Genomic DNA, 22,992 nt, shown 5'->3' with positions numbered 1-22,992 from the left:
TTTGGCCCTTCTGATGATAGACAATGATCAAAATACCTTCCTTATCGGGGGGGGGGGGGGGGGACAGACTGTGGCCATGACTTTTTCTGCTGATCTTTGAGTCTTCAGTTTTCAAATAAATAAATAAATAAATAAAAATTCACTAGATCACTCAAAAATGCTGCAAAATCAGCTATTTCATTTCTGGTCAGAATTCAAACATTTTGGGACCCACTTTACTGACAGTTTCTGCATAGCCAACTGCTTATGATATAAACCCAATACATTCTCAAGATATTTTGAGTGTCTCAACAACTGTTTTAGATGAGATTCTGTCAAAATCAGGTTATGAACATGCTTAACAGATTTGGATTTGACACTGTTAATGGCCTCCAGACCATGCTGCATAGTTAGTCTCAAAATCTCCATGCTGAAAGTTGGCACACCTCTGAATATGATGGGCATGTGTCAGTCAATGTTTGAATTACACACTCATGGATTTTCTTTAGGAGTTTTTTCCCCCCTGCAGGAACAGATACCTCAGGACAGCCCAGAGTTCAGCACTTGAAAATTCCACACTTTTCATTGACATGGTTCTATTAATGACCTCAAAAAAATTCAGAATTTAGAGCTATAATCCTGCAAACTGGCAGTTTACAATACAAAAGAATACTGTTCCAAGGCGCACTGACAAAATTGTGCTCCAAGTTTGGGAAATGGATCAGGCCCAGAACTTTTGAGCACACCCCTCATAATAAAAAATGAAGAGCAAAATCCTCTCAAATTTGCCCAGCTGAAGCCAAAGGCAAAAAGTTTCTGATGTACGCAGCTGCAGCGGATGCCACGGAACTGAGGGGAAAGGCAGAGACATCTTGCTGAGACATGTGCACCGAGTAGGATTTGCACCAAATGATACTGCTCAGCTCTAGACACTTTGGAACCAGTTCAGTGCAAGCACAGAACAACCTCATGTGTGAATCATAGAAAACATAAAAAATCTGTGCATTTCTCTATATTTAGGTGCATAGGTATAAATACCTGCGTGCATGGAACCCAAAGGTTTATTTTTGGACATAATAATTTCACCTCCAAACAGGTAGCCACTAAGGTGACCCTAGTTCACTAATAAAAGGAATAATTCCATGCAGAACTTCACAGTAAGATCTAAAAATAAAATACTCTCTATGAACTACAGGAATCTCTTTAAAATATGCATTACATATAAATTAAATTTTGCAAAAATAATCAATAGCTTTCAAGACAGCCTGCAGACACGACTTCAGGAGTTACAGAAAAACAAACCAACTGGCATAGTGTTATATGAAGACTTTTAATATCTGTTAAATGGCACTTACACCAAGAGCAGCTTGGTAGGTGGCTTCAGGTGGAAAAGTAAATGAAGGCCCTGTTGTTACTGGACTGCTGGGTGGTGGTGTCACAATTAGCCCCGTAGTACTGATATGGACCTAATGGAGCATACAAAATAGAGGTAGATGAAACTGAATTAATGGGTCTATCAGCAAATGTAGTGAGTACCATCACAAGTAACTTAAATGTATTGTACTTTAACTTTTTGAAATACATTGTATTATTCTGAGCTCCTTTCACACTTCATAATTACAGCGGTCTGATGCCACTTCAACTGCCATGAATGCCCCCTACTGAATCCTGGGATTTGTGGTTCTTTATGGTTCATGAAAGCACACTGAAGAGCTCTAGCACAGAACTCTTAGTACATCACAAAAGAAAAGGTTGCTTACCTTTAATCATGGTTCTTTGAATAATCATCTGTGCAGTTACATAAGTGAGTCTTGTGTCTCAGAAATTAATTCAAAAAATTATAGAGCTGAGTAGCTTTGGTGGGAACACCATCCTGTACTCCACACCACACATACTTCAGCCCACCAATGCTTGTCATTGTTGAGTGTGCCTTCATGTTGTTTCAGACTTATGGTGATCCTAAGGTGATGCTATCATGGGGTTATCTAGGGCTGAGAGTATGAGGCTTGCCCACGGTCATCCAGTGGGCTTCTATGGTCAAGAAGGGAATTGAACCCTAATCTCCAGTGCTGTATCCAATGCTCAAACCACTATTCTATGCTAGTTCTCTACTATTTCTTTAGTTCCACTTTAGACCAAGAGAAAGAATTTCTCTAAAAAAAGAGAGAGGGTTATGTAAATTAACTGAAATAATAGGCTACTGATAAGCAACCCACTCTCTTTCTTCATGGTTTCTGTGCCATCACAAAAATGGGTGATTCATTAGTTTACTTACTGGTAAGGGGCAAATATAACCAAATCTAATAACAACATCCTCTTTCCAGACACTGCATCTGTGCAGGATCTTGTACCTGTATGACGATGACAAATAAAGATGGAAGGCTGGAACCACATGGCTGCTCTGCAAAGGCCTGGAATTTAAATCCCTTTCAGAAAGGCTTTAAAGGCTGCCAAGAGTTCTCATTTAATGAGCCCTAATTTCCAGTGGAGCTGGGCATTTAGTTAAAGCAGAAGCCAGTCTAGTTGTTTCCACGACTAAATTACAGTGCGCCAACATCATGTGGGTGCCTTTTACGCAGCTTCCAGCTTATGCTGGAAGCCCTGCACCATTTAATGAATGGTGTGTACGCCCGCAGCACTTGCGCCATCGCATGCACAAGCCCCATTATCCTCAATGGGACTCGAGCATAGGCGGAACTTGCCTTACGCAATGGGGGCCAGAACAGATACCCGCGTAAGGCAAGGGACCACTACATAAAATCTTTCTGGATGTTTACCCAAAAGTGAGACTCTTCCCTACATTGTAAACTAGTCTTAAGCATGAATGCTCTCTGAAAGATTAATTTCTAGAGGTCTGCATGCAGACCAGCCCTGATTGTGCAACTATAGATGGAATGAGAGAATGAGGCAAATAAGCCTTAGGGACAAGGGGACAGAAGAATTGCAAAGAGTATATGCAGTTATGCAGTTCTATGACTCACAAAACCAAGATATTGTAACTGGGCAGTGAAATGTCTGGTGTGGATGGACCAACTGTTTTTTATCCTGTTTTATATCTCTAGGAACTATGATGCAGCAAGATGTAGTGCTGTTAGCATGTAGAATTTTGTCCCAAAATTACAAGAGAATTCTGCTGAATTGCTGAAAGCTGTTAGTTGCAAGAATACCAAGTTTTCTCTTTTCTTTCTCTTCTTTTTAAAGTAAACATCACAACTCTCAGTCATCTCTTTTTAAAGTCTTCCTGACTTCTGAAATTTACAAACATCCCCTCTCCCACATTCATCTAACTGAAGGGGATGAATGATCCCTAAGCATGTGTGTGATTTATTTGACCCAATCTCAGAAATTTCTAAGCACATTACAGTGGGTCCTCACTATACGCTGCCTTTTTATAGGCGGCTTTGAGCATAGGCGCTCAAAGCCGCCAGCACGCATGGGGCGGAAGGGGCGGCACGTCCCATTCAATTGAATGGGTGCGCGCGCCCGTTGCGCCCCGCGCGTGCCCGCGCCGCTGCGCACAAGCCCCATTGTTTCCAATGGGGCTCGAGCATAGGCGGAATTCGCCTTACGCGGAGGGATCCGGAACGGATCCCCGCGTAAGGAGAGGACCCACTGTATTTTACACTCTATCTCATTAAGAAAGTCATGTTGGTTAATTCCTAGTTCATGCAAAACCTTAAAAGCCATTTGTCATGTGTATTTTTTTAATTGTAATAAAAATTGAAATCTTCAGGTTATAGTACTTTAGCACGCACAAAAATTTGTCTCCTTCTGACAGCTTGTGAGTACTACAGATGAAACCATCCACTATTATCTTCCTCTATGACTAGGCCTCAGCCCTGGCTTACTCCCATCGTTAGGTTTTTCCAGTCCTGCTCTAGAGCGGCTGAACGTCTTTGGAGAAAGTCCAAACAGCAGCCTGATTTTATCCATTTCAAATTTGTTCTTTCTTCCTTCTCACGCGCTCTCTCTATGGCAAAACAGAATTATTACAAATCACTGATCTCTGCCAATGAGAGGTGCCCGCAACGCTTGTTCTCCACCTTCAACTCTTTGCTTAAACCTCCCTCTCCTCCTGTCTCTTCATCATTCTCTCCTAATGACTTTGCTAATTATTTCATCTCTAAGATCACCACTATTCGCTCTGAGATAGTCCCTCCCGATTCTTCTTCTGCTCATAATCTTCTATCGCCCTCACCTAACAAATTTTTTGCGTTTCCTCCTGCTTCTTTGGATGAACTCTCTACACTTCTGAACTCTTGCAAACCTTCAACTTGTTCTCTTGACCCAATTCCTACTTGTCTTCTAATCTCTATAGCTCCTTCTTTTCTGCCCTCGCTTCTCCATATCGTCAATCTCTCTCTCTCTAAGGCTCCTTCCCTTCGGACTTCAAACATGCTCTCATTTCCCCTATTCTGAAAAAACTTCTCTTGACCCCTCCTCTTTGTCTAGCTATCGCCCGATTTCTCTTCTTCCCTCTCTTTCTAAGGTTTTGGAACGGGTTGTTTACTCTCACTGTCTTGAGTTTCTTGAAGCCAACTCCATCCTCGATCCCTTTCAGTCTGGCTTCTGCCCAAGGCATTCTACAGAGACAGCCCTCACCAAGATCTCTAACGATCTTTTACTGGCCAAGGCAAATGGCCTTTACTCTGTTGTCATCCTTCTTGATCTGTCTGCAGCCTTTGACACTGTTGATCACTCTCTTCTAGTTAATATACTTTCTGACCTTGGGTTCTCAGACTCTGTTCTCGACTAGTTTCGATCTTATTTGTCTGGCAGATCTTTTGCAGTGGTTTCAGGAGGTCAGACAGACTTCTTCTCCTGTTCCCTTATCTGTTGGAGTTCCCCAGGGCTCTGTTCTCGGTCCCCTTCTGTTTTCTCTCTACACACTGTCCTTAGGTAAACTCATTAGCTCTTTTGGTTTTTCCTACCATCTGTATGCCGATGACACCCAGTTGTATCTTTCCATCCCCGACCTTTCTCCAAGGCTTGAACAGCAAGTTTCATCATGTCTCACAGCTGTCTCGCAGGAGCTTCTTGTCTTTCCTCCTAAGTCCACCTTTCAACACTCCTTTTCTGTCTCTGTGGACAACATTTCTATTCAACCAGTCCAGCAAGCCCGCAGTCTTGGTTTCATCTTTGATTCTTCTCTGTCGTGTTTCCTTCAGATCCAGACCACAGCCAAGGCTTGTCAATTCTTTTTGTACAATATTGCTAAAATCCGACCATATCTCTCCGCCTCCACTGCCATGATCCTGGTCCATGCCCTAGTGATCTCACGACTTGATTACTGTAACGTCCTCCTGGCTGGGCTTCCTCTTTCTCACCTCTGTCCTTTAATCTCTGTCCAGCATTCAGCTGCACGCATTATCACTTCCACCCACCACTCTGACCACATCTCTCCTGTGTTGGCATCCCTTCACTGGCTCCCCCTACTTTTCCGTATTCAGTACAAGCTCCTGCTGTCGATGTTTAAAGCACTCCATGGGCTGGCCCCTCCTTACTTATCAGACCTTCTTTCTCCTCACCTTCCCACTCGGGCCCTCCGTTCTGGTAGTCAAGGTCTGCTGTCCCAACCCAGGATTTCCTCTGCCCCATCTCGGATTCACCCCTTTTCACTTGCTGCCCCTCACTTCTGGAACCTTCTTCCCCTGCGAGCAAGGGCCATCACTTCTTTAACCAGCTTCAAAACAGAGTTGAAGACCATCCTGTTCAGAGAAGCGTTCCCAGGCATTGCATAATTGTCGCTTGCTATTTGATGTTCTTTTGATGCCTGTTTTATCGAGCCATTTCCTGTATTGCTAGGTACTTTATATGTATTAGCGTACTAGCCCCACCACCTTTCCCTTCTCCTTTTATGTCATGTCTTTTTAGATTGTAAGCCTGAGGACAGGGAACCGTCTAATTAAAAAGGATAATAATAATAATAATAATAATAATAATAATAATAATAAATTTGTTTTCACAACCTTTTAAATTGCTTATTTATAGGCTATAGTATTTTCTGTAAGCAACTTCTTGCAAATTACCTGAGAAGGTGCACTGCAGGAAAGGCCCGTAAGTTCACTTATGCGAGCTGCAGCAGTGGGGTTACTGGAACTGATGAGGACAGGAGAGCTGATTTCCATTGAGTGACGATTCTGAGATGACTGTGAGGCCTTGTTGGACATGGTAAGGGAGGTAAAGGAGTGGCGTTTTTTGGTGTTCTTCTTGGTATCGGTGTGCTTTTGAATAGAACTGCTGTGAGATGCACCAGATGTGCCTTCTCCAGAGTCTGCTGTAGAACCTGAGGGTTTGTCTAGCTCTATCAGTTGCTTTGCTGTTGTGTTAAACTACAAAACAATAAAACAATTGTAAACATTGCTATCACAGGATTAAAAGAAAAGCTAGTTGGTTAAATCATTGAATCAACTGGGTCCTCAGATAAAAAGACACATTTATTTTCAAGATAAAGGATCATTTTCTCAGGAAGATCTACCTGTTTAAGGTATCTCTACCACAGATAATAAAGAACTGGGGGGCAGGTAGCACTGGTGGGGGAACATGTACACTTAGAACATTTAGCTTATCATTTTCCAGAAATAATTTGAAACTATGTTTTACACTTTGTTCCCAATAATGTTTACCTAGAGCAGAGGTTCTTAACATTTTCTTTACCACGGATCTCCCTGAAATATTTTTTGTTGCTGTGGATCTCCACCAGAAATAACTCAAGATTTTAAAAACCTAAAATGCATCAAATATTGTACCTACAATACAGCTTGACCTGGGATGGCTGGGGTAGCCTTTTGCCATGAAGAAAAGAGGCAGAGAAGGTGGGTGGGCAGAGAAAGAGGCATGGAGAGAGTAGTATGGAGAAAGAGGCAGGGATGGTGAGGCAGCCCTGGGAGCGGGAGCACAACAGAGGTGATGGTGCCCAGCAAATGAGGGAGGGAGGGAGGGAGGGGGCTCCCCTCCCTACCGCTCACCTAGGCCATCTTCCCAGCCTCCTTCCCTCTGCTGCCTTTTCCCCCAATGTGCAGCACAAGGCAGCTTGAAGCAGTTAAAAAAATAATTGAAAATTTATACCATGCAAAAGTGAAGAAGCAATTAAACTATCAAAACAATTAAAACTGCTTAAAAATATAAACCATTAAAATTGTGAGAACAAATTAAATCCAGCACATATTATCACTATCAAATGTTTCTTCTGTGGTCCACTGGTACTCAAAACAAAGGCTTTCCTATGATAGGAAGAGGCTGTATAAATTTAAACTTATGGCAATGATTCTCCACTCTGATAAAGCACGTAACATATATTTGTCCAATAAAGATTTGCAGCAACATTTGCCAACTCTGCCTTGTTTAATGGTATATAGCATATCACAGGGTAACTTTAGTAAAATGAGATGGCACTTCTAAAATGCTACCCGTTCTTTGCATGGTACTATTTTCAATCAACTAGCAGTTATAATCTAAAGTTCGTCAAACGTCTTTCTTGTTTTCCCTTTCCCTTTTTTTCCTCAGTAAATAGGCTCCTCTTGATCCAAATCAGCACCTCTAAGGCATTCCAAACTAGGATTCCCTAGCACCACCTCCCTGAACAATTATCCTATTTTTATTTTCTTCCAGTTATTTTCTCTCTTGAATACTTTTATCTAAGCTTAGCTTACTTTTACAAATTTCCTTTACCACTTCACATCTCCCTGCTCAGCACCATTTCTTCTTTAGAAATTTGGGATCCCTCTCTGTTCTAAATCTCCTTTTCTACCTTTATGTCATCAGAACTATCATTTTACAGTGTTTTCCACCTTCTAGAAAAATGTCTATGCTGTTTCAATGATGGTTCAGAAAAATAATGATTTGTTACCTGTGATACCTGAGATAGTAACCTGCTGTTTCTTACAGCAAAATCTTACCATCTGAGGTACAGCAATCAATTGTCCACTGTCCACTGAAACATACACAGATAAATTATTAAACTCTGATGCTCTGAAACTTTGCACACCTGGCTATAGTCAAGTTCAGAACAGCAATGTCATACCTTCTGTGTTAATCCTTGGTTTTAATTTTTCTCATTTGTTTTCATAGTTTTTCCCCAAAAAATCAAGCCTAGTTTTTGGGTAGTTCAAAATGTCATGAGATAAAGGAAAGGGCTTTCCATAAATTCAAGCCCAGAAGACAAATTTCACACTGTGGTTTCAACAAAGAGTTTTTAAAGCTTTTTTTTTAACATTATTGCTGCAGCACATTTCAAAAGACTACAATGACAAGGCAAGTGAAGACAAGTTTCTATGAAACGTTCCTTGATTTAAAAGTATATTTAGAGACAATTATAGTCTATGGGAGAAATAAAAAATCACTATTTTTTAACGTGATGAAACTTGGCTTTTTCCTGGTAAAAGGCAGTGTACTTAACTGTCCTCTACAATAAGATATGGAAGTGCTCAGTTGCCTTTTAAAGAATGTTTCAAGATTTTAAAACATTCAAAGGATATGGTGGAGGTGACATTAATAGAAAGGCTTCTCTCAGCAAAATCATGACTGATTTTCCTGCTTTGCTACAGTACTGACACTTGAAAAATCTGCTGTCAACTTTCTAGAATGAGCTTTTGGGTGGCACTGAGGGCTGCTGAGAAGAAAATTTTGTTGTGCTGGCTCTGCAGTGTCAACACGGCATTGCATTTAACCCTTTGAAATTAGTTCTTAGTTACTCTTAAAATTAGAAGAAACTATATGAACTTAAAATAATGAAAGCCAAATAATAAAACATAGATATATTAAGTAAAGAGCCAGTGTGCTGTAGTGGTTCGTTGGCTGGACTAGGACTCTGGAAGAACAGAGGGGAAATCCCCTCAACTGTGGAAACCTGTTGGTTAACCTTGGGCAAGTCACGCTCTCTCAGCCTCGGAGAAGGCAATGCCAAATCTATACTAAATAAATCTTGCCAAGAAAACAATATGACTGCAATAAGTTGGGAGTCAACTTGAAGGCATGTGACATCAAAGGGATATTGGGTACCTTAACCACTCTTATATTGGTACTCTCAAACTTAGCTTTATTTTCAACACTGATTTTTGTTATGTTTGAAGTTTCAAAAAATATTGTAGTAGTATATGAATTTGTTTCAAAATCAGCTTTAAAAGTTTGCTTTCACCATAAAATCACCACTATTTGAGTCACTATACTGTATTGCTGAACTAAACTTTCAATTATGCAAATTTTGAACGGATTAGTTTAAGTTTGTATACTTAACTATGAGATATTAAAATATAGACTCAGCTAGACTGTAATGTTTTCTATAAAAACCTGCTATCCACTGTATGATTTTTTACTAAGCCAGAACTAAAAAAAATCACGGTAGGCAAATGTTACATATTAAAACCTGCAATTAAATCTCTTAGGCTGTGTTCTCCATTCAAATTTACGAAATTAAGACTTTTAATACAACACAAGAAGAAGATAACCATTTTCACATACAGCAGTAGTAGCAATCATATAAATTTAAAGGCTGCCATTATTTTAATCATAAGCCTGCTATGACCAACAGCAGTGATGCAATGGCCCAATACAGACAGGCCAAAATAAAGCTGCTTCAGGTCACTTTGGAGGTATGCTGTTTAAATGATGCATGTGTCCTAAGAGTCTGGAAGCCATGCCAAAGCCGCGATCCAGTCCTAAAGACTGGAGCACAGCTTTGGCGCAGCTTCCGGACTCTTAGGACACATGCATCATTTAAACAGCATACCTCCAAAGTGACCCAAAGCAGCTTTATTTTGGCAGTTTGTATAGGGCTACTATTATCAATTTGAAAGATTGGTCATATGAGGAAATACAGAAGAAATTATCTTCCTCCTCAACAATGGAGGAATGAACAAACTCAAAAAAACATTTTAAAGGGGTTACTGTTGCTCACGTTCCTTGATATTTCCACTGCCAATATTGAATGATGACAGCACATACATTGCATAGGCAAAACTGTCTGTGTGCCCTACTATTGAACTTGTAAGTGCTAGAATATATATTTCAGTTCACTATGAAAGGATGTTCTAAGACTAACATTTATTATTTAATTAGATTTTTTTTTACAATTCCCATGCGTACTTATTTGCTGGAGCAAAAAAAAATAGTGTGGATCACCAAGTTTGTTTTTAAGAAAACAATAATTTAGCCCAATATTAAATTTTCCATCTATTTTAAAACAAAATACATTCTATGTTAAATATTTCTAAGGTGCTCTCACCTCAACATACGAAATAGGGAATATTCCTATTTTGTCAGCCAACATCCCTTCTGCCCAATTTTCGTCTACTCGTCGAATTACAGTCAAAATATCATCCTGCATTAAAAAAGAAAAGAAAAAGTAATGATGGCCCTTGGTTCTAATTAATTCATTTATTTAATTTATTCAATTTCTCTTTTCTAATTAAAGAACTATGAATACAGTTGTCTGTATGCAGAACTATTACTGGAAAAATGTTTTGCAAAACCAACATATAGCTGTTTCAAATAAAAGTGGTTCTCTACTGTATTTTCCTTTTAACTGTTAAATTCTGGAACCACGTTGCCAACTTGTGCATACAACCCATTCTTTGAACAATAACAACCTAAGAAATATAAGTACTGGATAAGGCCTTGGTACACTGAGATCCAAAACACACTGCAGACATACAGTAATCCACTTTGAGACTGCTTTAACTGCCATGGCTCAATACTAGGGAACTCTGGCAACTGTAGTTTTGTGAGACATTTAGCCTTCTCTGTTAGAGAGATCTCTGGCGCCACAATAAACTACAGTTTCCAGGATTTCCTAGTACTGAGCCAGGGCAGTTAAAGTGGTCTCATAGTGGATTATTTCTGCAGTGTGTTTCGGACCTGAGTCCTCCAAGCCCCATGCAACTGTGCAGTATAAATTCACAAAACTGTCCCTCCACTACACAGTTTCGGAGTGAAGTAGTAGTATATACTTGCTCCTCCATATAAAAATGTGCATATTATATGGCTAATAGGAAAGGTCTAGCAAGGTATGCCTAATTACTATGGAAATAGACACAGACTGTGAAACAAAATAAAATCTATTTGAAAAGTCATAAAACTAAAGAAAGGTATTTTCACAGAAGACAATCTAAAGTTAATTCTAAACTGTGTTAGACTTCAGTTGGAAAGAGAAGATTCAAATTCTGGCTCTGCCAGGGACTTTATTCTCTTAATATAACCTACCCCACAGAGTTATGAAAATAATATGGGGGTAGGAGTGGAAGAAATATTTATTTATTTATTTATTTATTTATTTCCCGCTCTTTTCCCAGGACTGGGACTCAGAGCAGCAGGATTTAAAAAATGCTGCATGAATAATTAAATGTGATTTTTATAACTAACATTAGAAGAAATTTACCATATATACTTGACTATAATTCAACCTCATGTATAAGTTGAGGGCAGCTTTTGGGGCCAAAATTGCAGATTTTGAAATGACCCATCAATAAATCAAGGATAAAATATAGGGGCATGAAACAAAGGATCTAAAGGATGAAACAAAGAAAAACGGTGCTAAAGAATTTACAAAATTCCAATAGGTATAACTATTTGTGTTCACACTAAAAACTGGTCGGATGAGAGAATAGAAGGGGGGGGGGGGTCAGTGCTTCCAGGACAGATTACACTCTTGCCTTTCACCAGGTGATGGGTTCTTTTTAGATAGGAGTTAAAGTACAGTACTTACATTGGCCCGTGGATAAGTAGACTTAAGTTTTTTTAGTACATTTTTGACTAAAATTTCTAGACTTATACATGAGTATATACAGTAGTCCTTAATTCCTATTAAAATAAAAACTTTCAGAAACAGGTCAAACTAAATACTTGAAAAGAGAAAAAGAAAGAATTAAAGAAGGATTAAGTAAAGCCCTGTGCATTAATATGTCACTGACTTTCCATTTATACATTGACAACTCTTTCACTATACTTAAGTAAAAAGAAACCTTGTATTTTACCTTTGAGAAGGGTAAGCAATCCTTGTCTGCTTCCTTGTCTTTAACTTCAAAATCATAAAGTGCTTTACACTGAGGTGGAGGCTGAGGTAAAGGTTTAATAATCTGGACAAAATTTGTAGGAAAAAATCCATGGACTCCATTAACTTCTCCATGATACCAATTTTCATCAACTTGCCGACGTAATATAATGATGTCACCTTTACTGAATTTAAGATCTCCAGGCTCTTTCCCCTCATAGTTATATAACGCTTTGGCACAAGGTAACTGAGGTACACCCTACAGAAAGAAGACAGCATTTAAAGTCACAAACTGTAGAAGAGTTATATAAAAATCCAAACACAGGCAAGAAGAAAACAGTAGACTAGAAAGTAAAGCATCTTCAAAACTCACTTACTGACTTACCATGCAACTTTCATCCCAGATTTTTCTTTTTGTTAATAGTAATAATAATCACTACTGTCACCACTAAATACTTGAAAATCATTGTTGAGAAGAGAATGCATTGTGAATGTGTGTTCTAGCTGCTAGTCATATTTCTGGAATGAATTAAGAGTCATTCCAGTTTATACTTACTCTGAAATGGTCAGCAACTCTGCTACTCTGAGCTGCAAACCCAAGTTAGCAACAAGCACAACAGCATACAGGTGAAGTGATAGCACTATGCACTTCCAAATTTAATTTCCAAACTTTAGGGTTATATCTCAGCAAAAGTAAACTTTTTTCTTCTGACATATTTGGCAGAGGCTTGTCTCTTCTTGGGTTGCATTGTTAAGTCTGTCTCACTGAAGTAAATGTGATGTACAATTTATAATGTTAAAAAAAACCCAAAAATGTGTATACCTACCTCCTGGAACCTGTTCTGTTTTACCTTTATATATTCACACACACACACACACACACACACACAGAATTTAAAATCTGCCAAAAAAAAATTAAAATCTGCCAACTTTTTTTTTGGGGGGGGGGGAGCTAACGCAACAGTATTAGAACCAAAGGATACTAAACCAGTTCAAAAAACCAACAGCATTTAGGGACTTGCACTTGCTGCTGGTGGCAGGAGAACTGCCAGTAGTTCCCTTTCAACCACAGATTTCTTCACAGATGGGCACATTCATCAAATTATAACTCTCCCTTCAGCAGCCCATATTTGCTTGGGGATAGGGTTACAATCTCAACTGTGGGAGGGCTCAACTGCATGGGAAAGGGCCGGCGAATCAAGCTAATTTTAGATGATGAATGGTAAAACCCCATTTTAAACCCCCCCCCCGAAGACCCCAATACTGCCTTCTCAAGCCCTTTATTGAATAGTGTGCATGTGACAGAATTCTTTTATATATTATCCAACCAAACTTTGTTACACCATTACTATTCTGGATTATTCTAACTGCTTTCTTTTAATTTTTTGATAATTTAGATACTCTTATTTTAACTGCATCCCACAATAGTGAAACTATATTAATTAAATTACAAACACACACACACACACACACACACACACACATTTTTATTGCACATGATGGACTCGAAAAGGAGCCAGGAGGTCCATAATCCTTTGCCATTGTGAATTTACTCTTTCCTAACATGTGTTTATGAGTGTCACTGGCAAAAGACAGATAAAATATGACAACCAGATGTTGGAACACACAGAATATGAACTTTTCAATTTATAGTTTAAGGAAGAAAAAAAATTAAAATTCAATGAAAAAATATATCAAGGGTAGACACTGGTAAAGATAACATGTTTTTAATAAGCTTTCTTATAGCTATTTATTTTATTTATGCATTTTATTTGCTTGTTAAAATATTCAAAGCAACTGACAAAACTAAAACCTGTAGTCAATAAAATTAGTTAAAATGTAAATGCATGAAAATTATAACTGTCCCCAAACACTAACTAGCATACAGCAGTAACTGAGAACCACACAACACCCCTGACAAAAGTATACCAGTGTCCAGAGTTGAAATGGAGGCGTACTGTTTGTCTCTGTTATTTTGAACGTGCTCAGGGAGATTCATTCTCCTCATCATATAGAAACACAGTCACCCTTTAAAAACATTTTTACTGTTGGAAAGGTATGAAAAATATTCAGACATATTCCTTTTTTCTAACCAAAATGAGCCCTTCTCTGCGTTTAGGAAAATATTCTGTTTGTTGGCTAAAACCTATTTAAGGGATGCAGTGGCTCAGTGGTTAAGACTTGGGCTCTGTGCGGGCCCAGATCCGCCACCTGTGCCGTGTGTTGTGCTGCTGCCCGGAGCTGCCCTTGCCACATGCCACATTCTTACAACTGGAAGATCAGAAGGTTGGCAATTCGAGGCCCGAATGCTGCATGATAGGGTGAGCTCCTGTCACTAGTCCCAGCTTCTGCCAACCTTGCAGTTGGAAAGCATGCAAATGCAACTGGATAATTGGGTACCATTTCAGTGGGAAGGTAACAGCATTCAGTGCAGTCATGCTGGCCACATGACCATCAGATAAGTCTTTGGACAATGCTGGCTCTTTGGCTTAGTAAAGGAAATGACCATCAACCCCTACAGTTTGTTACGACTAGACCTTCATGTCAAGGGACTACCTTTACCTTTATTGGCTAAAACATCTTGAATTTAAAAGGGCATGCCACCTAACCATCTATGCTTGTCATTTGGACAGTTTTGATCCATTCTTTGCTAAACAGTCCAGGGGAGCATTTAGGCATAGACTTGGGAAAGAAACTGTTCCTGGATTTAATGACAGACCTGGGTGTCAGTATATTCAGACATCACTTTCCAGACTGATGGACAATAACTTGTAGTAGCTGTAATGGAGGTTACTGTAAGTAGGACTTGGGAATACAGATATGAAAGAACTAGACAAGATCTAGAAGTATAAAAATGTATCATTGAATACTAAAGTCAGAATGGCGCTTGCTGTAGTATTCCCAGCTTCTATGTATAGTTGTGCCACCAGAAGCCCTGGTGGCACAATGGTTAAATGCCTGTACTGGAGCCACTCACTTACAAACCGTACGGTTGCGAGTTCAATACCAGCAAAAAGGCTCAAGCTTGACTCAGGCTTGCATCCTTTCAAGGTCGCTAAAATGAGTACCCAAATTGTTGGGGGCAATTAGCTTACACTTTGTAAACCACTTAGGGAGTGCTTAAGTGCACTGATAAGCGGTACAGAAATGTACTTGCTATTTAATAATAATAATAATAATAATAATAATAATAAATTTTATTTATGTTTCCCCGCCTCTCCCATTGGATCGAAGCAGGGTTACAGACTAAAAAACCATTACAAAATTGTTATAAAATATAAAACAGTAGAAAAAATACAATCTCTATTAATACTCGCTCAGAACATATCACATACATATCCAGGGTAAGGCAGAGGATCGATAACAGCCAGCATGAGTAACTTTATTCTTCAGGGGGAAAAGCTTGACGAAAGAGAACAGTTTTGAGTCTCTTTTTTAATGTATCCAGGGGGGTCGTGAGACACAGCTCCTTGGGAAGATTGTTCCAAATCCATGGGGCTGCTATTGAAAAGGCCATCTGGGATGTGGAAACATATTTGGAGGATGGTACTACCAACAGATTCTTCCCAGATGTTCTGAGTGTGCGGGGCAGATCATATGGGGAGATGTGGTCCCTCAAGTAACTTGGGCCCAAGCCATGTAGGGCTTTATAGGTAATAACCAACACCTTGTACTGTGCTCGGAAGCGAATAGGCAGCCAGTGAAGATCTTTCAAAATAGGTGTTATATGGTCAAACCTGGATACACCAGTGACCAATGTGGCTGCCATATTTTGTACCAATTGAAGCTTCCGGGCTTGATACAAGGGTAGCCCCATGTAGAGCACATTACAGAAATCTAAGTGAGAGGTTACCAGAGCGTGTACCACTGTTTCAAGGTCCCTTTGGCCTAGGTAGGGTCGCAGTTGGCGTATCAACCAAAGTTGATAGCAAGCACTTCTGACCATTGCATCTACTTGAGATGTCAACTGCAAGGACAAGTCCAGAAGTACTCCTAAACTGCAGACTTCGTCCTTTAGGGGAAGTGTGACCCCATCCAGGACAGGTTGATAAATTTCCTTCCGCGGACCTGGGGAACCTATCACAAGTACTTCCATTTCTGTTAAAGTGCCGGTGTCAAGATCGGCCCTTATCCAAGAGATTTTATCTGCAAAAAAGTTGTTAAAATCATCACAGCAGGCCTTAGCTGGTTCTAAAATAGGGTTCAAAGTGGGAGGAAGCTGGGTCAGCTCCCTCACCACCCTGAACAGCTCTGCTGGACGAGACTCTGCAGACGCAGTACATGCAGCACAGAAAGAATTCTTTGCTGCACCTATTGCCACTCCATAGGTCTTCAAAAGAGCCTGATGAAGTGTCTTGTTGGATAAGTGTCGATGTTTCCGCCAGCTGCGCTCTAGTCGTTGCGCGGCCCGCTTCATTTCCCGGAGCTCTTCTGTATACCAGGGTATTGGAAGCGGGCCGGAAAGAACGCTTAGGTGCGATACTGTGTATAGCCCTGGAGAGATCGTTATCCCAGATGTCAGTCAGGGCATCAACAGAGTCCCGTCAAATCCAACCAACAAACCCTCTAGGGCTTCTTGGAACCTTTTGGGTTCCATCAGCCTTCGAGGGTGGACCATTTGAATAGGTCCTCCACCCCCGGGGGGGACTTGGGTAGACGCTCTAAGTCGCACTTCGACCAGGAAGTGGTCCGTCAATGATAGAGCAGAGGTACTACACACCTCTGCCCATGGATTATCCCACTCCGTACTAAAGACAACATCAAGAGTATTACCTGCGCAATGCGTTGGCCCCTTGACTAATTGAGACAGGCCCATGGCCATCATTGCGATTGTGAAAGCTGGACAGAAAAGATAACTGATAAGAAAAAGATCAAAAGATCAACTTATCTGAAATGTGGTACAGTACTGGAGAAGTTCTATGGATACTGTGGGCTGTTAGCCTGAACTCTCCCAAGAAGCCAAGATGACCTGAGACTGTTGTACTTTGGCCGTATTATGAGAAGACATGACTCACTAGAATGGACCATTATGCTTAGTAAGGCTGGAGGCAAAAGGAAAAGAAGAAGACCAGATTACAGATGAACAGACTCAATCAAAGAAATCACAGTTCTGAGTCTGCAAGACTTGAGCAGGATGCTTGGATAAGGTGACCTGGGTGTCTCTCAGTCATGAGGTCACCATAGATCGAAGTTCAAGTTGTTTCTGATTTATGGAGACCGTAACAAAAACCAATAACAGGATTTTCCTGTCAAAATCTGTTGGGGAGGGGTTGCCTTTGCGTACCTCTAAGGCTGAGAGAGTGTGACTTGCCCAAGGTCACCCAATGGATTTTGCTGGCCAAGCAGGGAATCAAACTCTGGTAATCAGTGTCAATGCAACACTCAAACCATTACACTGCGTACGCTCTCTTAAAAATGGTATTACAGTGCGCCCACGTTATAAGTGGGCGCCCTATACGTGGCTTTCAGCTTATGCTGAAACCTGTGTGACAAGGAGGAAATGATGTGCATGCCGCCACACCCGAGCCCCTTTAGTTTCAATGGGGATCGAGCGTATGTAAAATTTATCTTATCTGGGGCGGGGGGGGGGGGGAACGGATCCCCTGCATAAGACAAGGGCATACTGTACTGCAAAGTAATGATATCAAATATATTTGGTTCTCCACTGTACGGCTGCAAATGCATTGCTCAACTGTAGCAACAAAATGAATAATGAACACACAGTTCCAAACAACTAAGCTTGTCTGGCCATGTGAGGTACCAGTATAGTTAGAAGACCATACTCTAGGATCACAATGTAGTGCTTCTCAGACTTTATAAAATGGAGCTCTCTTGTAAAGTATCACAATTAATTTAGTATGCAATTGTTCCTCCAATTTCCAAGCTTTCTTTTTTCTCCTCTACCACACCATTATCAGTACTGAATAAAATTATGTTTCATTTAAAATTTTTCATATTAATACAGCGGTCCCTTGTAATCCGCTGAAGTTTGGTTCCAGGACCTCCTGTGGATACCAAAATCTGTGGATACTCAAGTTCCATTAAATACAAAAAGCACAGTAAGATAGTGTCCCTTGTATAAAATGGCAAAGTCTAGGTTTGCTTTGGGGAATTTATATATTTTTCAACTATTTTCAAACCATGGATGCTAGAATCCATGGGGAAAAAATCTGTGGATATGGGGGACTGACTGTACAGCTAAATAGAGGAAGTATCCATCCTGGTAGAATTTAAGAGATGGAGGAGTCAACATGTCCATTAAAGGAAGAACACAACTGAAAGAAAGAGGAAAAAAGGCCCCTGGCAATGATTTTCACAAACTAAGCCCTCATTGTGTTCCAGCAAACCATTAGGTTTAAACCTCTAGGTCAGTTCCATCCACAGTTTGAGAAACAGTGCCCCAATCTACTCTTCTTCCAAAAAGCCTTAGAGCAGCTTGCAGTAGTATAAATGATGTGTGTATATGAATATGAGTGAGAAAGGTGGAGAGAGGAGAATAAAAAATAAATTCAAATTATTTATATTTCCAGATTATTTCCATACCAATTCAATTATTTACTGAGGGTCAGAGTTCCACACTATTCTACAGTGAAGATTAACATCATAAAACCAGTCTGAATAATTGGTATCCTGTATCTGCATACATATTTGGAGATCTGTTCCTGGATCAAATGACAGAACAAGGTGCAACATTATACTGGTTCTATGCTCTCCTGTGTGCTTTTTCTTTAGTTATCTTAACCACTATTAAAGCTTTTTGTTTGTACTGACCTAGAATCTGAAACTGATTTCTGAAACTTGGTTGGCATACCAGGTTATGTTCAGTGTCGATGCCAACCTTAACTATTGTTATGACTGGTGGTATACAGCTCATGTTTCTGTGGTCTGATTGTGATCTTTTAACCACTGTTAAGAGACTGGGGCTCACTGTATTGAACAGAAAATTAATGTTTACAATAGGCAAGGCATTTTAAAAGAAAGTGCCACTAAAGAAAACAGTAAACATACAAAATTAGGATATGCTCTCCTGTACGGGTATCACCTAGCAAGGGCTTCAATTTTAGCTGTACTATTCTCATTTGTTGTTGTTTTTGTTGTGTGCTGTCATGTTGGCTTTGACTTATGATGACCCTGTGAATGAGAGAACTCCAAAAGACCTAATTAATTTAGGAAGATAAAAGAAGACTTCAGATGTACAGAAGAGCTTGAGCACTCTGCCCCTTCCTCCCAAATTTTTCATCTCCTTCATATACAGTATATGTAATTTTTTTGAAGTGCCCGTGTTTGAAAAGGAAACTGTGATCTGGCACATGAGCTGCTGCTTGCAGAGATAGAGGAAAAACTGAAGGAAATTCTTTTGGGTATACAGAGCCATATGCTACTCTAAATCAGGCCCATGGAATGCCTACCTGTGAATGTAATACAAAAGCATTCTGACCTGCTATTTTAACACTCCATTACATTTTCAGAGCTGGTAATGAAAATGAATTTCTAAAAGCAAGCAGCATCATGACATTAGACAACTATCTGCATATTAACATTTCAATTTTCTGTAAATTCAAGTTGCCACTGGAAAATGTAACTGAGATGCTATACTTAAAAACATAATAAATGAAAATGTACAGTTGGTTCTTTCAGCCACCTGATATCAAGGCTTGAATTACATACTAAAGTTTCCTTAAACTATCATCTTAAAACGACAGCATTTTTTTTCCATTTTGAACTTATGAGATAGTTTGGTTTTTTAAAAACTAGATTTATTTAGTGACAGGAAACTTCTTTTCTTAAGAGTACAAGAAAATGTTTGCGCAGCAGCTTTTACGATTCTACAGACAATAGCAACCACTGTCCAGAGTTGAAACGACCTTTGCACCACCACCTACTTTGTTTCTCTTTGGAATGCCATTCATCCTTTTTGAAACACAATTCAACTCATTATTGTTTTATTTCCTCCTGCTGCATTTTTCCTACTGGCAGAGAAGGGAGGGCGAATGTCACTGTACAAAAATAGGTTTTTATCTTCTTCAGGAAGGACAAGCAAGGACAATTATGTTGAATGTCACACATTGCTGATGCCTGCAAGGCCCAAATGGTGATGGAGGAATAAAAACCAGCCAGTATACAGTATTACTTGTTACAGTGGGCCCTTGGTATCCGCTGGGGTTTAGTTCCAGCCCCCGCCCCCCAGATACCAAAATCCATGGATGATCAAGTCCCGTTATATAGAGTGGTGCAGTAGTAAAATGATGTACCTTATATAAAACAGCAAAATCAAGGTTTGATTTTTGGAAATTTGGGGGGGGGGGGATATTTTCATGCCATGGATGGTTGAATCCATGGATACAGAATCTGTGGATACAAAGCACCAACTGTACTTTCCTAACCAGTGATGCTCTTGTCAAATAACCAATAATGGGGTTTTCTTGGCAAGATTTGTTCAGAAAGCTTTGCCATTGCCATACCCTGAAACTGAGAGCATGTAGCTTGTCCAAGGTCAGTCAGTGAGTTTCATGGCTAAGCAGGGAACTGAACCCTGGTTTCCAGAGTTGTAGTCCAACACTCTAACCACTATGCTACACTTGTATATAGGGACCATCTAATCTGCAGAGACTATCCTGTAAGGTCCATACAATGTGTTGTTTTCAAAACAAATCACACGTAGCATGCAGCACCTTCTCTTGACAATTAAAGATGATGGATAAAAATAAATACCCTTCCTATTTGAGAAAACCTGCAACAGTAGGAGATACCAGGTTACAAAATTTTGTAATCAGAAGTTCATAAGTGAGCAAGATGGCCAAAACTGTTACTTAATCAACTAAATGCTGCTCCTTGACTCACTAGAAAATGAGGGCTCATCATTTATTTCAGATGAAACTATTAAAAACCCTTATGAAACAAACATTAAAGAATATGTCAGCCACATATGCTGGCTAAAGGCCAGGAAGAAACTCTTCTAGAACATGACCACATAGCCCGAAAAACCCACAAAAAACTATGGATGCCAGCCATGGAAGCCTTCAACTTCACATTAAAGAATATGCTTTTTCATGTGCACAGCATTACAGAGGAATTCCAAGGTACAGTTGTCCCTTCCAATTTGCATGGGATCCGTTCTGTGCGCGCACACACACACATACACACACACACGTGAATCAGGAAAATCACCAATATTGAAGCCCCATTAGTTACAATGGGAGGCGCCTGTGTGCAGTGCTGAATTCACGCCTCAAACATGTGCACCATTATGTCCCTCCCAACTTGCTATCCGTGAAAGACCGAGTGATATGAAAGGCAAGACTGCAAATTGGGAGGGACAACTGTACTTTAAAAGAAAGATAAGTTTTTACATCCAGAAGAAAGGATTTAACCTTGGCATTGTGAATGATCTCATTGGCACACAAATAGTTTGTTAATGACTCAACTGTATACAAAGCACACTCAAAAAGGTAGGGAGAGGAGAGTACACACCTCTAAGTTCTTTATTTTGCCCATGGTGATCTTACAGTTCGTGTTTTTATTTTCATTATATATCTCTTTTTTTCTTCCTAAGTTGCATTTTATTTTCTAGGCAGTGACAACATCAGGAACTGATTACTTGTGGGAGGTTTAAATGACATATATTTACAGAGAAACTACAGCCAATGACATAATAGAGTTATTTAGCACAGTGGAAAAATGGAATTAATAAATATATTTATTCATTAAATACTGTAAAATATTTATATCATGTCCTTCATTGCCCTTTTGTGCTTTGAGTGATCTTTATTATGGTCACATGACCCAATCAATTTGAAATAAATAACAAATAAATTAACAATGGTCCTGAACAGAACAGACAGGCTAAAATAAAGCTGCATTGGGTCATTTTGGAGGTATGCTGTTTAAATGATGCATGCATCCTAAGAGTCCGAAAGCCGTGCCAAAGCCACGCTCCAGTCCTAAACAAGGACTAGAGAGCAGCTTTGGCGCAGCTTCTAGCCTCTTAAAATGAATGTGTCATTGAAACAGCATACCTCCAAAGTGATCCAAAGCAGCTTTATTTTGCCCTGTCTGTTCGGCCCCTATAAAATCAGATTTACTCCATACAGTTTCTTGAACTTTTACATACTTAGCAATTAAAATAAAATACAGTAGTTACCCATTTGATTATATATAGAACCTTATCTGATAAATCATAGATAATCAACCTCTCATCTAAGTGCTCTGGAAAACTAATCAAGAGAGAGTAAATCACTTCATGTCTTACCTCACAAATAGTGCCACTTTATAAAAGTGTATGTAAATTCCAGGATTACCTAGGCAGTTTATCTTGAAAGAGAATTTTCAAAAATCTGCCCTAGAAACCTGCTATAGCTATTTTCTTCACGGGGGGGGGGGGGGGCAAATAATCAATACATTACAAGCTATATCTTTAAAACAGAACTCTGTGAACCAGGTTGCTATGACTCACAGTGATGTACTCTATATATATCATCCTGTTGACACCATCCCATCCCACCAGAGTATAAAGAATTAAAACTGAGATAAAGAAGTAAGGCTGCAAAAACTGATCAGCAGCTTGGGGGATCAACTCCCAAACAGAAGAAGCAGGGAACTTTTCAAATCTGAGAATACATTCAGTGTTCAAGTTTCCTCTCTACTTTCTTTTGGTATGGTAATGGAAAAGTTTTCAGGTCACAGATCTTGAAGTCTGGTGATAGGGGTGCTTCTCAACTTGCTATCTGAAGAGGCCATGTTGGATCAATGCCCTGGATTCATATTTAATCATCTTATACTTATTCACCAGTTGTGGTCCCATCTAGAACATCCAAATCTAGCCTCAAAATACTCAGTACTAGTTACCTCCAGACTAGATTACTACAACATGCTACTTGTGAGACTGTCTCTGAAAATGGTTCAGAAGCTTGAACTGGAGCTCAGTGTGGCTGCCTACAAGCTGGTGCATCATAAACATATTCTGGATGTATTTGCTGTTTCTTAACTTTTAAGTTCAATTCTAAGTAGTTATTAACATTCAAAGCCCT

The 22,992-nt window shown here is 39.7% G+C and overlaps 1 protein-coding gene across 6 annotated transcripts in view; it reads right to left on the bottom strand.

Annotated features, from left to right (window-relative positions):
* Window positions 1-22,992, bottom strand: part of SH3RF1 (SH3 domain containing ring finger 1) — a 96,042-nt gene that overhangs the window by 54,368 nt on the left and 18,682 nt on the right. For all 6 annotated transcript variants that reach the window (XM_042467240.1, XM_042467236.1, XM_042467234.1 and 3 more), the window contains 4 exons: window positions 11,949-12,224; window positions 10,202-10,297; window positions 6,009-6,311; window positions 1,335-1,445 (listed from right to left, as the gene is read on the bottom strand). In XM_042467240.1, the coding sequence (XP_042323174.1) occupies window positions 1,335-1,445; window positions 6,009-6,311; window positions 10,202-10,297; window positions 11,949-12,224 (786 nt within the window). The remainder of the gene's footprint in view (window positions 1-1,334; window positions 1,446-6,008; window positions 6,312-10,201; window positions 10,298-11,948; window positions 12,225-22,992) is intronic.

The sequence above is a fragment of the Sceloporus undulatus genome, chromosome 5, assembly GCF_019175285.1.
Source record: "Sceloporus undulatus isolate JIND9_A2432 ecotype Alabama chromosome 5, SceUnd_v1.1, whole genome shotgun sequence".
Classification (NCBI taxonomy): Eukaryota; Metazoa; Chordata; class Lepidosauria; order Squamata; family Phrynosomatidae; genus Sceloporus; species Sceloporus undulatus.
This window is presented reverse-complemented; position numbering and strand designations above follow the sequence as displayed.